This window comes from Manis javanica, chromosome 10 (assembly GCF_040802235.1).
Source record: "Manis javanica isolate MJ-LG chromosome 10, MJ_LKY, whole genome shotgun sequence".
Classification (NCBI taxonomy): domain Eukaryota; kingdom Metazoa; phylum Chordata; class Mammalia; order Pholidota; family Manidae; genus Manis; species Manis javanica.
In genome coordinates, this window is record NC_133165.1 from 40376968 (window position 1) to 40401527 (window position 24560).

At 44.5% G+C, this 24560-nt stretch overlaps 1 protein-coding gene across 2 annotated transcripts in view; it reads left to right on the forward strand.

Annotated features, from left to right (window-relative positions):
* Window positions 1–24560, forward strand: part of GALNT17 (polypeptide N-acetylgalactosaminyltransferase 17) — a 501153-nt gene that overhangs the window by 248344 nt on the left and 228249 nt on the right. For both annotated transcript variants that reach the window (XM_037003038.2, XM_037003039.2), the window contains exons 4-5: window positions 8989–9163; window positions 14352–14549. In XM_037003038.2, the coding sequence (XP_036858933.1) occupies window positions 8989–9163; window positions 14352–14549 (373 nt within the window). The remainder of the gene's footprint in view (window positions 1–8988; window positions 9164–14351; window positions 14550–24560) is intronic.

Genomic DNA, 24560 nt, shown 5'->3' on the forward strand with positions numbered 1-24560 from the left:
TAAAGCTTTATACATCATAAAAATTGAGTAGTAATATTAACAGTCGTTGAGTGCTTACCACGTGCTGGGCCCTGAGCTAAGTGCTCTGCCTGCATTATCTTATTTAAATGCCCCAACAGCCCTGTTGGGTAGGGAACATTAGTATCCCTGTTAACTATTCACCCTCATGTCACGCAGCCATGTAAGGTGACTGCTCCCGACCAGGTGTGTCACTGCCTTGCCAGGCACTCCAGCTCACTGTAAATGCACACAAATGCCTCTGGCCCAGCAGCACCCTCCCTCCTGAGACCTTTCCTTTTCAATTCTTTCTCTAGGTCGAAACATTCCCACCCTGTGTACACTCTGTGTGCAGCTAAAATCAGTAGCACTTTTGTGGGTCTTCAGCAGAGTGTGACATGGAGGAATGCTGGGAGAGATAGCAGTTTGGCACTAGCAGAGCTGCCCTGCAGCCAGGATGTCCATGGTGGTGTCCAGCTCATATATGCCCTGCGCAGCCAGGGCCCAGTGCCTTGCATTGGTACACACTGTGACAGTCTTCTTGGTTAGAAGAGACATGTGAGGCTCTGCAGACCTTTTGTATCTGAATAAAAGCTGCTTTTTATAGACACCTTTATGCGACGTAACGCTTTACTAGACACCAATTTTGTGAGCTTGCAGTTACCTTGTACATAGAATCTGTGCTGTTTTTGACCTTGGGGAATTTGGGGCTCTGAACACAGAGGTCCCCATATGCCAGAGAAGGGAACACTGACCAGATGCCTTGCTCAATTTATTCTATTCCTGGCTGCCAACTGCGTTTAAAGAAAACTCCAAAAGTGACCACGTGTGGAGATGTGACCTTGTTCTCTCCAGGCTTCATGTTCTTCATGTTATTTTACTCTCCCCCCTTTAACAACTATGACTTTTGCTATTCCAAGGAAGAGGTTTGCCAGCTTTAGAGCATTCAGAATCAATATCAAAGTAAATAAGAATCATAAGAAAGAAAAATGCACTCCAGCCCATAGACAAATTTTATCGCTTAAATTCATGTTATTATTAGAATCAGCTATAAAAAAAATCCACACGTTGTTCAACTGGCATTTGATGGAGCAAGATAGGCGAATGCTCTTTTAATCTGGGCTAACAACTTGGAGGCACCACCTACAGGCATTATGATATTTCTCGGTTGGTTTGGACTTAAAGGTGAAATTTAAATGGAGGAAGCAGTGGAGAGGAATTTCTGAACAAGGGAATTGAAAGCAAAGATGGCTTTCCTTGTTCAAAGTGCCTCTCATGAATGCACAGCTCCATGTGATATATTGAGTTTAACACTTTGGTATTTTGCACCTCACATCTCTTTTCTTGCTTCTGTTCGTCTCGTGCTTTCTTTTGTCCTTGCTTTGATCTCACTGTGGAACTGCCTTTAAAATGCTTTCATACACAGTAAAAGCATCCTGTTTTAATCTCCCCCATTCTTCCTGAAGTTTTCTTCTCTTGCCTCTTTTTCACTCCTATAGTCAGAGGATACATTATTTAAGCCCACAAAGCTGAGAGATGCTCACAGAATAAAATATGCATTACAGCCACTTTCTGAGTTAATTTGTCCTGCACTTTTACATGCTCGTTTCCTCTCCATTGATGTTCTCAAAGGCCAGGATTTCAGAGTCAGGCCCATGCAGTGGAGGGGGACCATGGCTCTGTGTCACTGCTGTCCCTTCAGAGTCTAGTGGCACTGTTTATAGAGTTCAAAGTTCAGCAGGTTCTCCTGGGCACCCCATCCATTTGGAGCCACTCAGTTAGCCAGAGGGCTTCATCTCTGGAGAGGGCTGACTACTGTCCATGAATGGTTGCCTAAAAAGGTGAATGTGTGTGCTAAGCCCAGAACAAAAGTGTGGGTGCTTCAGAGGTACAGAGACAACCGCTTGCAGGACAAGCCTGGGGCAGGTCCCACCTTCCAATCACTGTGTAAGGTGCTCACAGTTCCACGGGAGCGGATGAGCAGCTTCTGATTTTAGAGCCTGGCATCCACCGAAATCAGAGGCACAGCAAGGAGCACAAGCACGTCAGTTACAAACTCTGTGACTTTCAGCAGAGTACTTACCCTCTCTGTGCCTCAGTTTCCCCATCCATAAAATGGAGATAATAGATAATAATACCTGTTACTTCAGAGTTGTTATGAGGGCAAAGCAGTTATAGCAGGATGCGGCACTTAATTAGGACTCAATAAATGTTAAGACAAAAATTGTAGAATGTTGTGTGCATTTGCAAGCTAGATCATTCTCTTGTTAAGCAGGAAAGGAGAACTAATCTGAATAGTGTTCTGGAGCATTTCATAAATTGCTGACATCTTTAGCCAAGTTGGTTAGCAATCTTGGGGCATATAAATATTTCCTTATAGATACAGACGCACAGAGTATTTGAAATGTTTGAGTAGTGATCGTCGGCACAAAAGGAACTCTGCACCTTGCAGTCAGCCTCACCAGGGTGCACTCGCCATGAAGAGCTAACAAAACTGTCATTTTGGGGACCCTCACTTGCATGGCCCTTTTGAGGCCCCCCCGGAGGGGCCCTAACAATGTGTTTAACATGCATATGTGTTTTTGTAAAATTTGCAAAAAAGATATTTTTCTTTCTTAAAGAGGATCCTCTAAATTGTGTAAGACCTCAGGTCCTCACAAAACCTAGATTTGTTTCTGGAACTTAATTATTTGCATCTGACAGATGAGAAACCCTTATGTTATATGACCAGGATATGCAACCGGGTTTCTCTCCCTTCCCTTTTTTAATTTTAAAAGATAATTTTTAAGATGCATTATTGGTCTTTGTACAGCCACTTTTATGCACTCAGCTAGTTGGCTGTTTCAGTCATAAAGATACTCTCAGGCATACCTGAGAAGAGGCACCTTCTTAGGGATGGAAGGCAGACCAGGGGCTGTGGGGGTGGGGTGGTGGCAGGAAATGGAGGGTGACTGCTTGAAGGGTGTGGGGTTTACTATCATGGTAATGAAAGGTTCTAGAACCAGATAGTACGGATGGACCCACCAGATTGTGAATGCACTTAATGCCACTGAATTAAAAATAGTCAAAGCAGTGAATTTTATGTGTATTTACCACAGTAAAAAAAATGAAAAAGAAAATCAACCAGTGCTTTTGAGAAATTTTGGGTTCATGTGAGAATCCTCTGAAGTGCTAGTCAACCCCACTAATGCAACTAAATGAGAAACTCACAGAGTGAGCCTGGGAACCTGCATTTTCACAAGTTCCTAGGTAGGGACTGCATTCTGAGGCAGGCACTTTTCCTTTTCTGCTTTTTAATTGTAGCGTGCCATATGTGCTATATCTCAGGCCAGCTGTCACCATCCATGCATTTCCAGCTAGCAGCATGCCCGAACCTCCATGGCTGCCGGCAGGGGGGAGTGTTGGTCACAGTCAACTGTGGTGGTGACTGTGGCATCGACAGTGGCAGAAGTGATATTGGTAGAAAGGTAATGCTAGTGGTAGGTAGCAATAGGAATAGTGGGAGGGAGAGCAGAAGCCAGGAACATGGGGGGTTCCAGTGAAGGGAATGACTAATGGTGAGGCTGCTCCATGCAGGGATGGCCAGCAGTGAGGCCCTGGTCTGGAAAATGGGAAGACAGACCCTCAGCATGTGGACTGAGGTCATCTCCAAAGGACTCAATCTTACAGACAAGGCAGGACAGGAAGGCAGCCAGTGGGAAAAGCAGAGGTGGGCTGTGGCAACACTGGGCTCCTGGAACCTCTGCTCAGTTAGGATGAGTTCTGTTCCATGCACACACTGGCTGATTCAGCCCACAGGGGGTTTAGCAGGGGGCCACCTCTAAGCTGGAGCTACTCAGAACATGTGCACCAGAATGGCAGCTGCACAGCCCAGTGCAGCTTGTTAGAAATGCAAGTCCTTGGGCCACACCTCCTACTGGGGATTCTGCTGCAGGTTAAAGTTTGAGAAACACTCAGCTTAGACAAGTTCTCCTGAGTTGCCATACCTTGAGGGAGAATTAGAACTTACCCAATAAGTCTCATCATCAAGACTGGATAGCTGAACGAGGGTTGAGAGGTATAGATGTGGCTCAACCTCGGGCGGTATGACCACTTCCAAGCCACCATCTATGTGGTGCTGAGGTTTGTGAGCTGGTTTTGGGGCAGGTGGGGGTGAGTCTGCTAGTCAGCGCTTTCTTCTGAGGAGGGCTTAGAGACAGGACTACACTGATGGTTTAGACTCTAATCACTGCAAGTGGGAGACCTGGATTCGATTCTATAATAATATTTTTTGCCTTAGTTCGTAGTTTGTAACTTTCTTGTTGCCAATGTGTCCTTAAGATTTTATTGTTAAGGAGATGATCTATCCTTCTCCCTCTGTTCCTTTCTGATCAGTGGTGGTGTTTGTTTCTTTCCCCCAACTTCCCCAAATCGTTTTTATCAAAACCTTGAGAAACATAAGGATTCCCAATGGCTCCACACCAAGTTAGTATTGGATTTTATAACACTGGACGGTAAACATTTATTTTTGCAAAAACAAGTTTTTGTTTCCTTCTGAGTTGGCCGGTAAGAAAAACCTTAAATAAGATGGTTTTCTTACTGCTACCATTATGTCCATGCCTGGTTTCATCGGTTAAGGATTGCAAAGCTTCTTAGGTGACAGGTGTGACATTTCTTATCACTGTCAGGTTGGAGATTTGTTTGCTTCCATGGTGAGCCTGGGGACCTTGATTTCCCTCATCTAATTTGTGGGCTCTCTCTCTTTAAGGTGATTTCTGAATCTCGACACCCCAGTGCCTCAGGCTGTCACAGCCCTGCTCCACCAGGACCAACCTTTATGGGAGTCTCTCCTGAGCTGTCCTACTCATCCACTTGTCTTGGTGCTAACCTCTCCCTGCAGGGGATGGCTGCATGCATCAGGGATTTCTTCTTCTCCCTAGTCCCATCAGGAAATTGGTCTCTGTCTAGATGCATGGTCCATTCTCATTTTCTCTAATACATTTGATTTTCCTGACACTGGATGTTGAGTGACTCTTGGAGGATAAGAATTACATCATTTTCAGGCCTTGAAGGTGCTCTATCAAGAACTGTAAAATGAACACACGTGTCTCGTTTGGCAACTTTGCCATGTTTCTGCTCCTGATGTGCCTCTGCCCCTGTGATGCTGTTTCTAGCCAGCCTTGCTTTCTATCTCTTCTCCCTGCCTACTAAATACCCGTTTTCCAAAGTGTGGGTCTAAGACTTCTTCACACCATCCCCTGGAACTTTCTTCCTCTCCTGGGCTTCTAGATCTCACCGCTGTGTTCCTGACACCTCCTTATCTCTGGATCACTAGCTTGGTTCAGCAGCCTACCCTTGGTGTCTGCTAGCCCCTCAGCCTGTCCCTAGGTGAACTCATGAACTTATTTGTCCACTTCTCTTCTTTTCTTCTTTTCTAATTATCAGCAGCTTCCCAGTCCCCCAGCCACTAGTGAATCTGTGACCTGAGAAGATCCAATTCCATGCTTATGTATTCCATCACGTCCTTGTGTTCTGGGATCATGAAAGCACGCATCCAAAACTTCTGCTAAACTTGAATGCTGCCTTCTCTATGAATGCTCCCAGGCAGAATAATTTCTCCCTCTCTGCTCATTCACAGCACTTTCCCTCTATGGCCAATTTTCTTTGGCCATTAGCTCTGTATTCCTTGTAATCCTGAATATTTTGATTCCTTGAACATGTCTCTTCTCTTTAACTGGATTGTAAGCATCTCAAGGGAATGTTGTGTCTGAATTGATTTTGAATCCAGGCAGAAGCACCACCCGATACATTCTGAGGATGCAATCCCATGGAGGGATTGGGAAAAGAAGCCCAATCAAATCATTGCTGTTGTTCATAGCAAATTTTAAATTGATATCTATTGAATACATATCAAGGGCTTTATATGTAGCATCCCTTTTTTCTTGATAGGCATTAGGTTAATAATAATTGCTTAGGCATTTTCCATTTATCCTTTTACACTTCTTAAAGTCCTTTAATGCCCATATCTCAGTGGTCTTGGGATGTGGAAGGGCAGGAGTGGTGAACCATATTCTCTTTTGCCAGAATGGTTAATGCCCATTTCCTCTCTCCCCTGAAATCTCAATCACAACCGCTGAACAAATGAGGAAACCAGTGCACACTTAGCCATGGTGACGGGCATGTCCAGGAGCTGACGTCTGACTGCCAGGCAGAGTCCTCATGGGGCTCCCAAGCCAACAGCATATGCAGGTCCCCTGGCTTGGAGCTCAGCACTCAGAATGTTCTTCTTGAACTTACAGAGATTCCCAAGATTCTGGCCCTCATAGGCAGCGCCAGGCATGGGCAGGCTCCCCACTGTGCCCTTCTGTGGGTGCTGTGCCCAGGCACAGGCCATTGCCTTCTGTGGCATGCATTTCATCCCCTGCTCGCCCATGTAGCACTCATGGGGAGTAATGATGCACAAGGCAGGCATAGTCTACCCAATCTTCTTGCTAGAATTCTTGTTTCAAGAAAATTAACACAGGCAAAACCCGCCAACATTCCATTCATAGATGGTTTCTAGAAGCTGAATGTTCCCTGGGCCACTCCAGCCCTATTTTCTTGGTTATCTTTCTCTCGCTCCTGATGAGTGAAGAATCAGAGGGTCCCTACAGCCTGGCTTCTTCCAAAGTCTCTTCCCCAATCTGGGATCATGACAAAGACGTCAGCAATGCTGGTGAAAACACCAGTAGATGACATTGCAGGCACACTGTGTGCCAAGCATGGGCCTTTAGAAAGCATTGGCCAAGAAAGTCCTTTAAGCTCAGTGGTTCTCAAAGTGTGGTTCCCAATGGCCAGGGCTGGGCACAAGCTGGGTCTTGTTAGGAACTCAAATCCTTAGGCCCAACCTGGACCTTCTGAAAATTAGTCTGTAGGGGAGCTATTCAACATCTCCTATTGGTACCAATTCACCCTCCAGTTTAAAAACCTAGCTCTAGCTTATAGCCTATTTTTCCATCTTGAGTGCAGCCTCCGCAGGCTCCCTGAGCTGCTCTGAAATCTCTATTCAAGTGCCTTACATGTAAGTGGAGGGAAAGACAAAAAATAATTACTAAAGCCAGCTCCTCAAGGGTGAGCATTTACACTGGGCCAGGGATAATTCTAGGCATTCTGTATCCATTAGCTTGTTCAGTCCTCTCCACAACCCTGTAAGGTCCATGCTGTTATCATCATCCCCATTCTGTACAAGATGAAATTGAGCCCAGAACTGATTGTCTGAATTGCCCAGGGTCCCTTGAGTAATAAATGGTAGCACTAGGGCCTGGGACCCAGGTGTGACTGTAGTCTGTATACCCAACTTCACACTGTGACTCGTTAGAGGTTTCTGCTTTCCCTGATGCCATTTCTCTCCTTTCCAAACCCATACCTCCCTGTATTCACCTACCAGTGCTGCCATTATAAAGTGCCACAGACTGGGTGGCTTAAATGACAGAAATTTATTTTCTCACACTTCTGGAGGCTGGAAGGCCAAGATCAAGGTGTTGGCAGGGGTGGCTTCTATGGCCTCTCTCCTCAGTGTGCAGACTGCTGTGTGCTCAGGTTTTCTCTCCCCTGTATGCACGCTCCTGGTGGCTCTGTGTGCGTCCAGATCTCTTCTGAAAAGGACACCAGTCCAATTGGATTAGGGCCCACCCTAATAACCTCATTTAAATTTAATCACCTTTTAAAAGTCCCTGTTGCCAAATATGCTCACATCTTGGGTAGCAGGGATTAGGGCTTCAGTAGGTAAATTTCGGGGGAACACAGTTCAGCCCTTAACACTATCCATGCCTTTGGCTGACTGGAACTATTTTACATTTCTGTACCTCAGGGAATCTCCTGCTCCCATCTATGTACACCCATCCTCTGTGTTTTCTCCTGGATCACACGGCTGCATCATACCTACAGACAACTGCCATGACCTAAAGAGGTCAACCTTTACAGATGCTGCAAATATATGGCTTCAGTTTGCCAAAATTTGCCATGTTCAGTCTGCATGTCATCTATAAAAATGGCCTTTTTGGGTTCCTCTAGAACCAAGTCAGAGGTAAAATGTCTCTTAAAGTATTGTTGGTGATCTGCTTGCATCTGAATCACCTGGGCTGCTCCTGGACCCCATGAGACTCTCTGAGGGTGGATCCTTAGAGTCTGCATATCTCAGAATCTCAATCTGAGAGCCCCTTCCTGTCCTCCTACATCTGGTGATTCTTACCTGTATAAGATACTGACCTTTATATCTGTGGAGTTAAATGTTAATTCTACCATTACTAGGTGTGTGATTTGGGGATAGGTTAGCCTCCCTAAGACTGTTTCTTAATTTGCAAAGTGGAATTCATCCAGTTAATTAATGGAATTAATCTAGCAAACTCCTAGGGTTGCCCTAAGGATTAAATTAAATAATATAAATAAAGTACTTCATAGCACCTGCTTGTTGAATAAGGAAGAGGGTTCAATTCCCTGGTAACATTACATTTTCTGCCACATTAGCTTTTCTATACTGGGCAAACATTTCTTTGGCATCTTAAGACTATAACACCAATCCTGTTACTTTGTATTTCATGCATCACTGGACCACTCAGGTCACGTACTGGTAAGAGCCAGTGTATGTGCAGATGGCAGAGCCCATACAGAAGTAGACAAACAGGCCCCAGGGGATGGTGGGAGTTCAGGAACGTTGGCCAGTGAAGGAAGAAAGGCCACAATGAAAAGAAATCTCAAGAAATCTGCCAGCCTGCAGCAGTTGGGATATGAAGGCTAGGCCTGGGTTCTGTGCAGCTGTGTACCTTGGACACTGGGAGAACATTGCTGTCCTGGCTTGGTGTGTCAGGGATATCTTCCAAGTCTCACACTGACTGAGTCACCTTTTCCTAAAATGACTAACATGCAAAATGTTCTGCAGTCTTTGAACTTCCTAACGAGCTGTTGGCATCCATGGGTTGGACACATACCTGAAATGACATATTTATGGATCTTCTTGCTTTTTGTCATTTGTAGAGGAGCTGAAGGCCCCCTTGGAGGAGTACGTCCACAAACGCTACCCTGGTCTCGTGAAGGTGGTGCGCAATCAAAAGAGAGAGGGCCTGATCCGAGCTCGCATCGAGGGCTGGAAGGTGGCCACTGGCCAGATCACTGGCTTTTTTGATGCCCATGTGGAATTCACTGCTGGCTGGTAGGTCACAAGCAGAACCCCACCGGCACTCAGGCCCTGCGGTGTGGTTAGGAGGGGCTAGGTCTGTGAGGTGGGGCACTTTGACAGTTTGCTCTAATGCCCCTGGTAGAATGGGGAAGGATTGGTTGAAGGAGAAGGTGAGCCATAGTCTGAGATAAGACTGGGAAGCAGGGAGGGGCTCCTCTGCATCTTCTCAGTCCATCATCAGCATTAAAATTCCCAGGGAAAGTACTGCTGTGACTGGACAGAACTCAAGATGATCCTTGCGAAGGGGAAAAAACAGTCATACTCCAGCTGCTCTCATCTCTGACTTGTACTTTTACCTTTTCTGGGGAGGAGGATTGACTGTTTTTGTGAGAAGGTAATCCATTTACCTACTCAGGTACAACTTCCCATAATTTACAGGATTATCTGTAACATGATGTAGAGGAAGGGAAGGGTTTATCCCTGCAGATGTGGCCCCCGAGGTTTTTCCTGGTGAAAAGAACAGTACAATAGAGGTTGTCAAGCATACAGTAGAATATTTTGGATGCAAGAGGAATAAGCATCAGATGCTCAAATCATTCAATGTACATGCTGACATTGGATTAGGGCTTTGCAGTTTTAAAAGCATGGTCATATGATCACTGCTAACTAACCAAGGATATATCAAGTCAGAAGTTAAATAATCTATGTTTGGGTTGCTTAATTGTAAGAAGCAGAGGCTTTAATTTCACAAATGTTTATTTACAGACAATGATACCATCTTGAATAAGTGCTATTCACAGTATCAGACTTGAAGAGCCAATATCCCATCACTAATTAAAAATTAGAATGTCTATTCTTCATTCACAACAAACTTTAGAATCTCTGTAATGGCTGGATAAAAGGAGGATGGTTACATGACCAAATATAAATTTAGAACCTGGGGCCACAACTAACCCAGGCCCTTTCAAGTGCACACAGGTATCTAGCCATTGTTGTCTCAGGCACCAGCTTCCTCTCCTGGCTTTTCTGCCACCATCAAACCTGATGGCATAGAGCTGTATATTTTCAGCCTGAACTTCAGAGTTGTTGATCATTCTCCAGCAGCATCTGGGAACTTGTTAGAAATGTAGAATCTTGGGCTCAACCTGCACCTGGACAGAAACTCTGGGGGAGGGCTCAGCAATGTGTTTTAACCAGCCCTCCAGGTGTCTGTGATGCTCACTCAAGTCTGAGAACCATTAAGTAGAAACCTTCTGAACAAATACACTCCATGTTCTATCAGAACCTCAGCCTTGGCATATCTTGCTTTCCCGTGACATCCTTGCCTCCCTGTTTCTTTCCTGTCAAAAGTGGTGCCTCCACCAATGTCTCTTTCACTTGATTACCCCCTCCCCACCCATCATGTTACTTATCTAGTAAACCGCCAGCTCCAGCCGATTCTCCATCCTGTTTCTTTCATCTGTACCTTCGTCTCTGTCTTAATTTCCACTCTGCCAACTCAGACTTTGCTTATCTTCTACCTAAACGAATGCAGTGGCTGCCTGCATCATCCTTTTGACGAATATTTGCTGGATGTCTGTCATGTCTCAAACACAGCTCAGGGCTATGTTTGGGATGCCCACCTGTTGGGGTTTGCCTAGTATAAAGGGATTTTGCAGGATGCAGGACTTACAGTGGTAAAATGAGAACAGTCCTGTCAAACTGGGACTTGTAGTCACTCAGTTGGGGTTCAGAATCTGGCAAGACTGGCTATCCTTCCCCCAAGTAGGCTGTAGTCTAATTCTAACTGGTCTCTGTGATCCAGTCTTAGCCCTTCAGACTGATTTTCCACACTTCTGACAGATTGATATATGTCCCTCGTGGTTCCTCATCACAGGATCGACATAGTGTCTCAACTTCCAGTCCTTTACCCTGAAGTATAATATCCAACCTCAGTGAGTTATAAGGTTTCCATTCTGGGTCAGATCACCTGTGGGTTGTCTGCCTGTGTCTCTGTCCATATGCCCCCAGCATCCTGAAACCCAAGGAGGTCTTTGTTATAACTTAAGACATCTTGCTACAGTGGACATAACTGGTAGTAGCAAGTTTTAAAACTTTTACTAGTTCTGCAAAACTTGCTGAAATGTAATACAGAGAATAGACATTTGTGTCCTGGTGCTTGTAGTCTGAAACTTAAAATAGCTTAATTTTGTACGGGTTATATACACAGCCATTTACGTAAAGTCCTTCCAAGACTACACACTTACTTTGTTTAAAAAAATATTGAAATCTGTTTTCCCTTCTTGAAAAGAGTCATTAATATTTAACAGCCTGTCATCTCATATATATGAAAGGGAAATGTGGCTGTAAGATACCATATAGGAAAGGGATGATAATGTATTTTATTTTATATGCCAATCTACTTTATTGTGAAAATTTTAGAGGCTTGAATCAGGTTTGTGAAAACCTATAGTAAAATACCTTAAGCTGTTAATTATAAGGCGTGGAATAGTAGTTGCTGTTGGATTGGTTATATATGGTGAGCTACTTAAGTCTGCCTTTGTTACTGTGCTAAGAAACAATACTAAAACAACCAATTAAAAAAATCCTAATTAAAAAAATAGTAAAATCTGTAGATTAATAATCTGGTAATAATTGGTAAAGCTGTTATTTGTTTCTTTGAAATATTGACACCCAAAATATGCTATAGTTCTCTATGTTTTTAAAATCCAGGAATTTTAGCCCTCCATTATGGGTCTGGGGAACATAAAGTAAGTGTATTAGGTAGAAACACAATTAAGGAGTAGACATTTCCCAGCAAGAGCATCCGGGGACTCTTAGTGGTATGAGTAACCGAGCACTACAGTGGGCAGCTCCTGTCTACTGGCCTGGCTGGTCCATGATGGACCTGGGCAGGGAGGGAGGGGTTACCATGCCACATTGAGACATTCATGATTCTCAGAGAATCAGAGGCTGCTTCACTGAATGAATTGGATTTTTTGTTTATTTTCTATCTTTAGTTGACAATATGCTTCTGGATTGAAACTGTAGAAATAGCAGAGAAGACAATTGTAAAATATCAAACATAAAAAGCTATTTAAATGAGAAACACATGTCCTGTCTATGCAGTCTGAAGTTGCTTGTAGGAGGACTCTATCTAGGACATTCCACTTTCATGGTTCAGGGAAAAGGGCAGCTGAACCTTGCAATGGCTATTACACTTCTGCTCAGCTGGGGCATTGTCACTTCTTACATCCCATGGGCCAAAGTGGGTCACGTGTCCAAATGAAACATTAATTGAGTTTGAGGGAGGGAGTGCCCCTTTCCACAGGGAAGCACTGCAGGCCATGTGGTAGTAAGTGGGATGTCCCCATGGAGGGGAGCAAATAACTGGGAGCAGTTGAACCTTCTACCACTGACTGGGACACCAAACTCCTCAGCTTCAGAAGCATTATTGAACCTAGCTCTTCTGCCCCCATGTTCAGTAACTCTCTCCACACAGTGGTGCGGGCTGAGCTGAATGCTTCTACAGGCATGACCCCAGATCAGCTGGGGGAAGTGTGGCTCATTCAGGAAAGCTATGAAACTTAGCCGTTGGTCATGAAACTGGACTGTCTAGGTTAGATAACTAGTTCTGCCACTAGTTGGCTGTGTGGCCTGGGGCAAGGACTTAACCTCTCTGGGCCTCAGTTTTTTCATTTGTTAAATGGTGATCATAGTATCTACTTCATAGGGTTCTTGTGAGATGTACATTAGGTAGCACATGTAAAATGTTTAGAAAGATGCCTAGCTGTAGTAAGTGATTGATAAATATCAGCTATCATTAGCTCATAAGGAAAAATAATGTGTGTTCAAAGCTTAGCAAAGACAATGTGTAGTCACAATGATTTGAATAAGGTGAGGAAAATGGTCTAAGAATTGAGAGGGAGGAGAGAGAGCCTTTCTGCTGGGGAAAATTAGGGAAGGCTTCCTTGATCTAGAGGAGGTACTTGATCTAGTAAGTCTCCGTAGGTGGCTAGGCTTCCTGCCAGTGGCAGAAGGGCATATGCAGGGAAGAACAGTATGAGTGAGGACATGGAGAGGGTGAAGCTCTGAAACACATTTAGAAGCCATGGAAAATCAGTTCCATTTGGCTTCAGCCTATATGGTGTGTGCAAAAGTATTGAAGGCAGCAAATAGCCCAGGGTATATTTTATTGCTTTGTTTTAAATAGAAAGATGAGATGAGCCAACAGGTAATTCAATAGCTGCAAATGAAAAGAGATGGGATGTAGGCCCAACATTCTCATTATTCTTCCAAATAATGCAGAGGAATGGGATTTTCACTTGACTCTTTTCCAAAGCCTGTGCTCTAAGTGGGGAGATTAATGCCCTGGCTTATGAGAGCCATTTTTTCCTCTCCAGGTAAGGGAGATGATCACTTCCCACAGAAGGGAGATGATCGCTTCCCATGTCTGCCTCAGAGACACACACTGGCAGGGGTGTCTGGCCATCTGCTTTCTCCTAAGCCAGGAGGGCCACACCTTGAACCCTGAGCCCTGTCCCTGCCTATCTCCCGCTGCAGCCCTGAGGGGGGAAGGCTAGCTGGGAGGCAGGATTCTGCCTGCCTTTGCATTTAATTAGTTCCTGCCTGCCATTGCTAACCAATTCAATTAGATCCTTTTAAAGAAATCAATTAAATAATCAATTAAAACGACTACAATATTCACACAAAGAAGCTAGTGAAATGCTTATTAAAATCAGGCCATCCAGGGCAGAAGTGTCCTATTTTGGGAAAGGGAATTCAGCTACAGCAGAAAAAACAAGAGGCATCAACCAGTGCCTGAGGGGGAAACTGAACATACCGTGCAGAACGGCGCTGCACTACAAATCATAGGAGCTGGATGCCCTTGGTTTGGCTTGCACTGCCAGTATGAGGGGCCTGTGCTTTCTGGGAGAAAAGCCCTCCTGCTCCAAACTCTTGTTGCAGGCCTCCCCTGCCCAGGCATCAGCACTGTAGTGATCCCACGTAGGCAAGGGAGTGAGCTGCTTCACACAGGGCTTCACAGGGCACGCTTAAAGCTGCATGAGCCCAAGGGGCAGGTCACTCGGAGCCTCAGTTTCCGTCTGAGTTCCAGCCTGCCCATGGCCCAACCTTTAGCTCTGTTGCTCCTGTTCATTCTCTTTGGCCTTGGGATTTGTGCCAATTGAGGTGTGGGCAGAACTCAGGAGAGAGATTTTATTTCTACTTCTCTGTCTTTCAGGGCTGAGCCGGTTCTATCCCGAATCCAGGAGAACCGGAAGCGAGTGATCCTACCATCTATCGACAACATCAAACAGGACACCTTTGAGGTGCAGCGGTATGAGAACTCGGCTCATGGGTACAGCTGGGAGCTGTGGTGCATGTACATCAGCCCCCCGAAGGACTGGTGGGACGCCGGAGACCCTTCTCTCCCCATCAGGTCTGTGGCTAGTAAGCTCTGGCAGCCATCGAGTCCTCAGAGGGGACAGAGGAGTCCCCAGGAGAGGGAGTCTAGGAGAGATTGCAGGAGATGGACGAACAGGGTGTATAAACAGTGGCCTTAGGAGTAAGGGTGTTGAGCTCACCACTGTAGCATTCTTGCTGAGGAAGGACACTGCATTTTGTTCTTTTAACTAAAGTTTTCAAGAATAGGTTATCAAACAGTAATACTGGAAAATTGAAATTGATAGGAACTCTCACACTTTTATTCTTCTTCATAGCTGATGAACTGAGTTCAAGAGCTTTTAATTGTGCAGTTTGAAAGGTATTAATTCCTGGGGCTCTTTCATACTTGCAACCTCAGACTATTCGTAGTACTTTCCACCCTTTTTCATGACACAGGAATACATAGAAAAGGATAATATTTGTGTGGCAGCCGGAGTAAACAGATGACCTTCAGGCAGCTCCTTATGATTTTTGCTGAATTCCCACCCAGCTGCCCCTGGAGACAAAGAGATGAGTACCTCATGGCACACCAGTTGGAAAGCTCACATATAAAGGATGTTGCATGAAGTAGGTTGGTTTTGATGCCCTATTCATTCCCTATGACTGCTGTAACAAATGCAGTGGATTGAAGCAACACAAATTTATTATTTTACATTCTGAAGGTCAAGGATCCAAAATGAGCTTTACAGAATGAAATTCAAGGCATCTCCCAGCCTCTACCAGCTTTTAGAGGCAGCCGGAATTCCTCAGCTCATGACCACGTACATTCTCTTCTTGCCCTGCTTTCTGCATCACAGAACCTTCTTCCTTTGACTTTCTTGTCTCCCTCCCTTGTGATGACAGTTGGGTTCCACTTGGATAAACCAAGAGAATCCTTTTATCTTAAGATCCTTCACTTAATCACATCTGCAGAGTCCTTTCTCCCCTACAAGGTAACATTCATAGATGCCAGGGATTAAGGTATGGATTTTTAAGGGGGAAGGTAGGTGGGACATATGGAGGTGTGTTGTTCAGCCCACCACAAATGCACTGATTTTCAAACAAGATGATACCCGAGTTATAGTTCAGTACTTTCTGTGAGTTCTCTTTGAGGGCCAATTGACTCGTAAAATCTTCATGTTTCTGTCTTAAGTCTGAAGAAGTGGGAGAGGCCTTCATACCTCAGCCTAGTTGTAGGGCAGCGTTTGTTGGTGTGAAGGGGGATAGCAAGAAGGAATTGCGGAATAGGAGTGAGGGCTTTCTATAGGCAGTCATGAAGTTCTTTTTCCAGTTTGCAAATTTTCAATAGACCAGAGTAAAATTTAGAGACATACCAACTCCCCTGCTCCTTTTTCTCCCGTTATCCTGCTTATTTTGAAAGCTGAGGAACTGCACTGGAGCAGAGCTGCCCATGAACAGATTTGTGCAACAAGGGAGGTGATCTTTTGGGACAAAAACTTCCTCAGACAGAGATGCCTCGTGGCTCAGTTCTCATCCCAACCTAGATGTGCCGCATTTTCATGTCATGCGCTCAGCTCTCTGCAAATAATAATGTAGATCCATCACTTACATTGTTAGCTGAGAACCAAAGCAAAATCTTTGGGATATTTACAATGTAATGGGTCATTTACCACCTCACACTCATTAGGATGGCTCTCAAAAAGTGGAAAGTAATAAGTATGGAGATGATGTGGAGAGATTAGAATTCTTGGGCATTATTGGTGGCAATATAAAATAGTACAGCTGCTACGGAAAAATTAGAAATAGAACTACCAGGTGATCCGGCAAGTCCACTGCTGGGTGTATACCTGAAAGAGTTGAAAGCAGGTTCTCAAAGAGCTATTTGCACAGCCATGTACATAGCTGCACTATTCACGATAGCCAAGAGGCGGAAGTAACAAAAATGTCCATCAACAGATGAATGGATAAACAAAATGTGGCATATGCATACAATGAAACATCATTCAGCTTTAAGAAGTGGGAGAAATTCTGATAAATGCTCCACCATGGATGAAGCTTGAGGATATTATGCTAAATGAAATAACCAGTCAGCAAGAAGACAGATACTGTTTGATTCCACTCATATGAGGTACCTGGAATGGCCAAATCCATGAAGGCAGATAGTAGAGTGGCTGTTGTCAGGGGCTTAGAAGAGAGGGGAATGGAGAGTCATTATTTAATGGGTATAGACTTTCAGTTTTTGCAAGATAAAATGAGTTCTGGACAATGGTTTCACAATAATTTGAATGTACTTTAAAGTCTGAACTGCTCAGGTAAAATAGTTAAGAAAGTAAGTTTATGTTGTATGTATTTTACCACATGCATATCATATGCATCTCTGAAGTGCAGAATAGAATCGGATAACACAACTTAAAACATTTAGTAGGGAGTACTTAAAGACCCCTTCAGATCTTTAGAGGATGAAGTTCAAAGGATGGACTGACAAGCAGTGAGTTTCATATTTTTAGTCAAACAATGCTTCCTCCAGGACACACAGGGAAGTTGAGCTCCAGCAGTGACAGATGAGGGAATGAGAGTGTGGCAGTGGTGTTAGCAGCAGAGGGAATAAAGTGAATACAGGGCACAGCTGTGGGACGCCCAGAGAACATGGCTGCCATGTAAGGCACTGAGTGAAAATTTAGCTTGAATTTTATGGGTTATGGTAACATTAACAGATGATTAATATGCACTTTAAAAAGACTAGAAAATAAAGTGATCATGAGTCATTAATATTACATGCATCTCTGAAGTACAAAATAGAATCAAATACCAATGATATCTTTTCAGTGTATCATAACTTATGAAATGCTTACTTTATTAATAGTAGTAGATGGAAATAATTAGTTGTAAGAGGGAATTTTTATGGCCCTTCTGATGCTATTAAGCAGATAAAGACAACTTCATTAATGTTAGGACATGGTGGCTTCCATTCCCTTCCGTGATCCTAGAATTTAATAGTAATGATTTTATTCTGATGAAGGATGGAATGAGGAGAACGTTTTCATAATCCAAATGACATTAGATCGAATGAGTCTTTAGATGCTGAGTCTCCCAGTAGGCAACATAATGTATTTTTGCATTAAGGGAATTTGTATTCTTTCTCTTTTACTTCTTCCTTCTTTCTTCCTGTATATCTCTTTTCTACTGTCTGGTAGACAGCTATTTCCCAAGATTTTCCATTTGTCCTCTGCTTGTCTTTGTCTACACTGGAGTTTCATATGTCAGGAATGAGCTGCTGGTGCCATGAAGGACAGCAGGGGCCAGTGTAAGGGACAGGGACTGGGGACCAAAGAAGACATGCCCCACCCAAGGAGGCAGCCACTACCAGCCCCACGTGATGGTACCAGGGGGTGGCAGTGGCGGAGGCGGGTACATGTTGTCATGTCCTCAGCCTTTTAAAAGAAGATGCAAGTCCAGATCATTTGGGAAAATCTCCTGACTTCCAAATGTTTGCAGTAGATCCCTCTACTTCAAAGCTCTGAGGGCCAGAGGACATGCCTCTAGACCAGATTTGAGCACTTGGGCCTCCAGAGTTTAGCCTTTGCTCTGCACTTGCTCTGTGGGAGACCTCGTTCTCCCAGGACAGGTTTGGTCTGTGCTTCTCACACTGGGAGCAGGCGGCACCTGAGGAATGTGGCATTATTGCGGGGTCGAGAGATTTGGGAAAGTGTTATTAAAGCCATAGGACTTTCTGGAGCAGGAAGGAATAAGCAGGCTTCCTGAGCTTGAGTTAAGCCTTGGAGGTCCGTTCCTGCCTCTGTTGTGTGTCACTTTTGTGTGCCTTCTGCCCCTGAGATTCTTCAGGGAAAGACCTTGAGAAGCATTGACCCAGAGAAGGCTCTCAAATCTAGTCTTAAGCCCTGACTTTCTCCAAAGTGACATCTCCAGTGTCACATGAATAACCTATCATTGTGGATTTTAAACTTTCTTGAGTCAACGACCTCTTCAGTAATAGCATGAAAGCCATAGTTCTTATCAAACCTGAACACAGATAAGTGGACAGAACTTTGCATATAATTTCATGAAGTTTATGGATGCCTTGAAGCCACTGTCCTAATGACCCCCAGGGCTTATATTAAGAACCACTGAGAGATGTTTCTACTTAGCTCTCCCAACTGGGGAGCCTTTCTTTACTGTCTTTTGTCATCCCCTAGTCTGTATGCTACATGAAGCCAGGACTGTATCCCCAATGCTTAATGACTGCCTGGCACTTTGTAGGTATGAGGAAAATATTTAGTGAGTGCATGTATTGATGAGTGACATCTGAGGCTCAGAAGAGAGTTGCAAGCGATTAGAAGGAGGATGAGGTTGCCCAGAGGTACATCTGAGGAAGAGAAAAAGAAAACACAGTATTTGGACTGAAGGGAGCCTTCGTAAGGGAGACTGACAGTAACCTTAAGTCTAAGGGGTCAGCTCAGCAGAGCCCGCTGAAACCACTTCTAGGAAGTAGTGGGTCTGAAGCCAGATGGCAGTGGGTGGTGAATAAATGGGACACAAGAAAGTGGGGAAAACAAGCATAGGTGACACTCTGGAGGTGTTTGGGGAAGACTCGGAGAGGGTGGGGACAGAGTCTGCAAAGTCAAGGGACACGTGTTTCAGGATGGGCAGGATTGCGCGTGGACCTCAAACTCCCTGAACGAGTAAAGCTCATGGGTATGTTTATAAACCCCTGCTGTTTTGGTTTCCTTCTGCCCCATTTTACTTGCTCAGAGCTATGAGTCCTTTCCTTATCCTGACAACGAAAACTGCAGCACACCATGAGGTTTGCCACTCCTGCTGCGAAAGCCCTAGGGTGACCTGGAGTCGTAGACCGGCCTCTGTCCATCCTGGAACTTGTCAGTCTCAGGCAATAATACAAACTTGAACTTCAGTGAAATTGAGATTTCCTCCTCCACCTCAGGGTGGCCCACTCCTCGCTGACCCTTTGCTGTGGAAGAGGGCTGGGGTCTTTACTTTTTCTTTTTCTCCCACACTCATCTTTTCCTCAGAAGGTGCTGTGTGGACCCTGCCCGGGGCCCAGCAGGGGATGAGACAGAAAGGGGGACAGGAGTGTTCTTATTTGATCAACCCTGTGTTAGGATGGCTCTGTGTACTCCGGACCAGCAGGCGGGGAGCGCTGGCTCTTTCTTGGGGTGTTTGGAAGACTCTTGCCACTGCTCCTCATAGGTCCTGGGAGACCTGAGCCTCCGTGCTGCGCTGGCAGGGACCCTCCTTCAGTTGTCCCTCCCAGGGCCTTCTCTGCCCTGGTACCCACCCCCTGCCCTCTTACTGCTGGATCTCTCTGCTCCACTAAGCCACTATTTATTTCCAATGAATTACTTCATGTGTTTAAAACATGTTTTCCAAGCTTTACTGAGATATGACTGACAAATAAAAACTGTATATATTTATTGTGTACAATGTGATGTTTTGGTGCATGTATACATTGTGAAATGATTGTCACCATCAAGCTAATTAACATCTCATCACCTCACACAGTTACCTTCTTTTATAGAGGGAACACTTAAGATCTACTCTCAACAAATTTCAAGTGTACAGGGCATTATTATCAACTAGGTCTCCCAAACTGACTCATCTTACAGCTGGAAGTTTGCATCCTTGAATCAACATCTCCCCATTCCCCACACCCAGCCCCTGGCAGCAATTATCCTGATCTCTTTTTATGAGTTTGACTGTTTTAGATTCCATACATAAACAAGATCATGAAGTATTTGTCTTTCTCTGTCTAACTTTCCCCACTTAGCATGATGTCCTCAGGCTCATCCACATTGTTGCAAATGGCAGGATTTCCTTCTCTTCTAAGGCTGAATAGTTCTAGTGTGTGTGTGTGTGTGTGTGTGTGTGTGTGTGTGTATCACATTTTATTTATCCATCTGTTTATGGATACTTAGGTTGTTTCCATATCTTGTAAGCCACAATCTTGGATATCTCTTTATTTGGTTTGTTTTATTTTGTTGATAATTTTTTTTATTGTGGTAAAATACACATAACATAAATTTTACCATTTTAACTATCTTGAAGCATAAAATTCATTGGCACTAAACACATTCACAATGCTGTGCAACCTCACCGCTGCTGGGTAGTCCTTACCCATTGAGCAGTCATTCCCTGCTTCCTCCTGACAGCTGCGTTCTGTCTCTGGATTTGCCTCCTTGGGGCAGTTCATGTAAGTGGACCATACATACATTATGTGTTTTTTTGTGTCTGGCTTCTTTTACTGAGCATAATGTTTACGCACTTCATCCATGTTGTGACACGTATCAGCACTTCATTCCTTTGTAAAGTCATCACTTTTAAAGGGGCCTTGGGAACATCCCGTCTGGGTGCCATATCTGGTTCCTGGGATTCACACATCTTTTACCTGGAGGCAGGGAGAGGTGCCCTCCCACACAAGGGCTCCCCTTGCTCACCAGGCCACTTTCCCTTTCCTGAGCAGCCTGCCACACCAGGGAAGCTGTTTCTCCACTGCGGGGAGCACTGAGCACCAGGCTTGCAGTTAGCTGAGCAGACCCCTGTTCCTGCCCTGGGATTCCCACTTGCTCCAGGGAGCAGCAGGCTCCAGAGAAGCTCTCCTGACACATTCCTCTCCCAGACTCTGCTCTCTCACCCTCCTTTGTCAGCTGCTTTCTGGCTGCTTAATTGAACTTTCTTCATGATCTCAGAATACAGCATTTGTTGTCTGAACATCCTCAGCACAAATGAGGACATGAAGAGTCCTATTTGAACATAGTATATACAGCTGAGGGAAGGGAGCAGGGAGAGAGAGAAGGTCTGAAGATCTGGAAAGAAGGGAGGGAACTGACAGGGCCAGAAGCACCCTGAGGAGGGACGAGGGGGCAGGGTCAAGAACACAATAGGAGTTTGTTCCTGAAGAGCATAAAGGCAGAGTGCGGACTGTATGACCCATGCTTTCCTTGTGAATTAGAGAGAGAATCAAAATTGAGGGTAAGTTAGGCCTTAGATAGGGAGCTCCAGGAAAGTGATAAAGGTCTGGAATAATTGCTGAGAGGAATGGGAATGGGTGAGAACACAAAAATGATTTGATGGCTGTGTTGAGGGACTGGGATTATAAATTCAACAAATTTTCCACAAGATTTCTTGACAAAAAGATTACTATGCATTAAGGTATACTTTGATATAAACTTAAATTTTATTACTCATTATAGTATATACATACATGTGAAAAATAGTAGCAAAGATAAGAATGAGGGGCTATAATATATTTAGCCTGAAGGCCCCTAAGTTGGGTACCCCATGAATTCCTGGGAACCTGGCTTAGCTCAGCAGCCTTCAGAGGTGTGTGGCCCACAGCTTGGGAACTGCTGATCTTGAGTTCTCTCGAGCTGTGAAATCTTGTGACTCCTGTGATGGGAGGCAAGGATCTACAGTGCCATCAGAGATGAGACATTTTCCAGCACATTGCTTCCAGGGCACTGGCTGAGGCTGAGTCAGACATCTTCTGTGAGGTGCCAGTGGTGTCTGCTTGCTCTGTGCTAGGTGACCCTGTAATTAGTGACATTACTCATTAATAGCTAATTCAAACTGATGATTAACAATTAGCAATCCTTAATCCAACATATAATTTGATAATAAATTATAAGGTACAGGAGCCATTAGAGCTTGTTAGACTCTGTTGGTGGAAAGGGCTGTCCTGGATGTATATAGTTGCTAGGATCTCAAATGCTGTGCACAAATATATATAAAAGGAGATGGTTACTTTTTTCCTCCCTGGAGGGATACAACTGGCTTACACAAGAGGAAATAATTTTGAGTGAAGGAAGAATCAGATTTTCCTAGACTTTTTAGTAGAGCTATCTCCCCTATGCATCAGCAGATATATTTTAGGGACCAGTTATGTGCTCAGCCTGGTGGTAGGAACTTTCAGGGGGATGGTATTAGTAAATCACATGATCCTCCTGAGCTAGTTCATCAGCTGGTTGGAAACAGAGCCAAGTGCACATAATCACACTTCACAGGTAAGTGTGGATTCAGGGAGGCAGGGAACTTTGTGAGTGGAGTAGGTGGGAGAGCTCATAAAAACCATAAGTAACATTGGAATTTCCTATGTGCCAGGCATTGTTCTTATGCTTTACAAAACACAAATCCATTTATACCTCATATGAGCCCTAAAATATAAGCATTATTATTATCCTCATTTCACAGACAGGGCTGCTGGGGCGTGAGGGTAAACACTCTACCTGAGGTTACGCACCTAGAGATAAAGCTGCAATTTGGACCTAGTGGGTCCTGAGTGTGCACTGTTACTCACTGTGCTGTCTCTCCTGGAAAAGCTGTGCCTTGCCAGGCCTCTCAAGCTAAAGGGGATTTGTACTGGCAGAGTATATGGAAGACAGCACAATTAGAGGTACAGTGGTGAAAGGGAGTGTGTTTGAGGTCCCCAGACTACCTTCAGATTTGATGACTCACTAGAATGACTCAGGAAACTCAGAAAAAATTTAGGCTCATGGTTATTACTTATTACAGGGAAAGGATACAAATTAGAATCAGCAAAGGGAAAAGGTGCATAGTACAGAGTCCAGGAGAAACTAGGCATGAACTTCTAGTTGTCCTCTTCCCCGAGAATTGCATGGACAGGGCTTCATCCTCCCAGCAACAATATATAACAACATGGATGAAGTGTTGCCCAGGGAAACTCATCTGAGCCTTGGCATGCACGGTCTTTAGTGGGGGTCAGTCATGTAGGCACAGTGTACCATGTGGCTGACTTTGTCTATTTGGTCTCTAGCTCCCCCCACCCGCAGGTTAAATTAATATAACATGGTCCCAGGCCTCAGGTGTGCAGAGACACTCATATCAGGTGGGGTGTCCCAGGGTTAACAGTTATCTCCCAGGAGCCGAGCAAGCACCAGCTCTTCTTTGGATTGTGCAGGGTTTGGACAATCCAAGTGCACTGAGTTAATCACAGTGAGGGTTGGGTGTTTAGGATCTGATGAGGTGACTAACGTAGACAATGTGCATTAAAAAACAGGGGAAAAATGCAAGTCTGAGTTGGTCTGAGTTGGGTGAAACAGGAAGCCCATTCCATCAAGAGTTCTAAAACCAGACTCAATCCACTGGTCCAATGAAGTAGACTGAAGATGGAGAGAAAGCTAATGAGAGAGGCTGGAAAGAAAACAGTAATTGCCTAAGACTGGGGAAAGGGGTGGGAAGAGGAGTGACTGATAAAGAGTATAGGGTTTTGGGGGGAATTGATAAGAATATTCAAAGATTCATTTTTCTGAAGATGGCACAACTCTATAAACACACTAAAAACTACTGAATTGTACACTTTAAATAGATGAACAAAATGTTAATTCTATCTTAGATGCTAATAGCCATCAGCAGATGGCAAATGGCCAATATTGCAACAAGATGAAGACAGTTGGGCATTAATTCTTGGCTCAGAGTCTTGTGTGGTCCCCCTCCCATGGGAAGTGGCAGGGCCACACAGAGTACCCCAGGCAGTTGGGCCAGGGTCAAATCCCAGAGCAGCAGAATTTGTCATGGTGGAGTCACAAGCCTGAATTCAGAAACCAAGGAGTGTCCTAGGCAGAAGCTGAGCATTGCATAGAGCCAGACCAACAGGTGCTACTGACCAACCTGGGCTGTGTATATGATGTGAGCTAATTGCAGTGTGTTGGCAGGAAAGTGGGTCAGGATAGTGGTTAGTATTTCCCTTTGGGTCTAGGAAAGGAGAATCAGGACAAGAATCCAGTTCAGGAGCCAAGTGTAGCCTGCCACAATTCAGGGAGAGAAAAACCATAGCTATACATTCTCCACCTTGTTTTCCTGGCCTCACAGTCTTCCAGTAACCAAGGAAAGCTCTGCTCCATTTTGCTACCAGCAGGGTCTGTGTCATGTCACTCACCGTCTGTGTAACCGAGCTTTTAATTTGCTTACTCATCAAACATACCCATATTTAAAGGTGTATTGTTCCAGTAGTAGAGAATTTCCATGACAAAGCTTTTGGTTCCTTAGATGAAGAAACCCTAATGTAAATCTCTTTATGTTTGGCATGAAGTGTTGT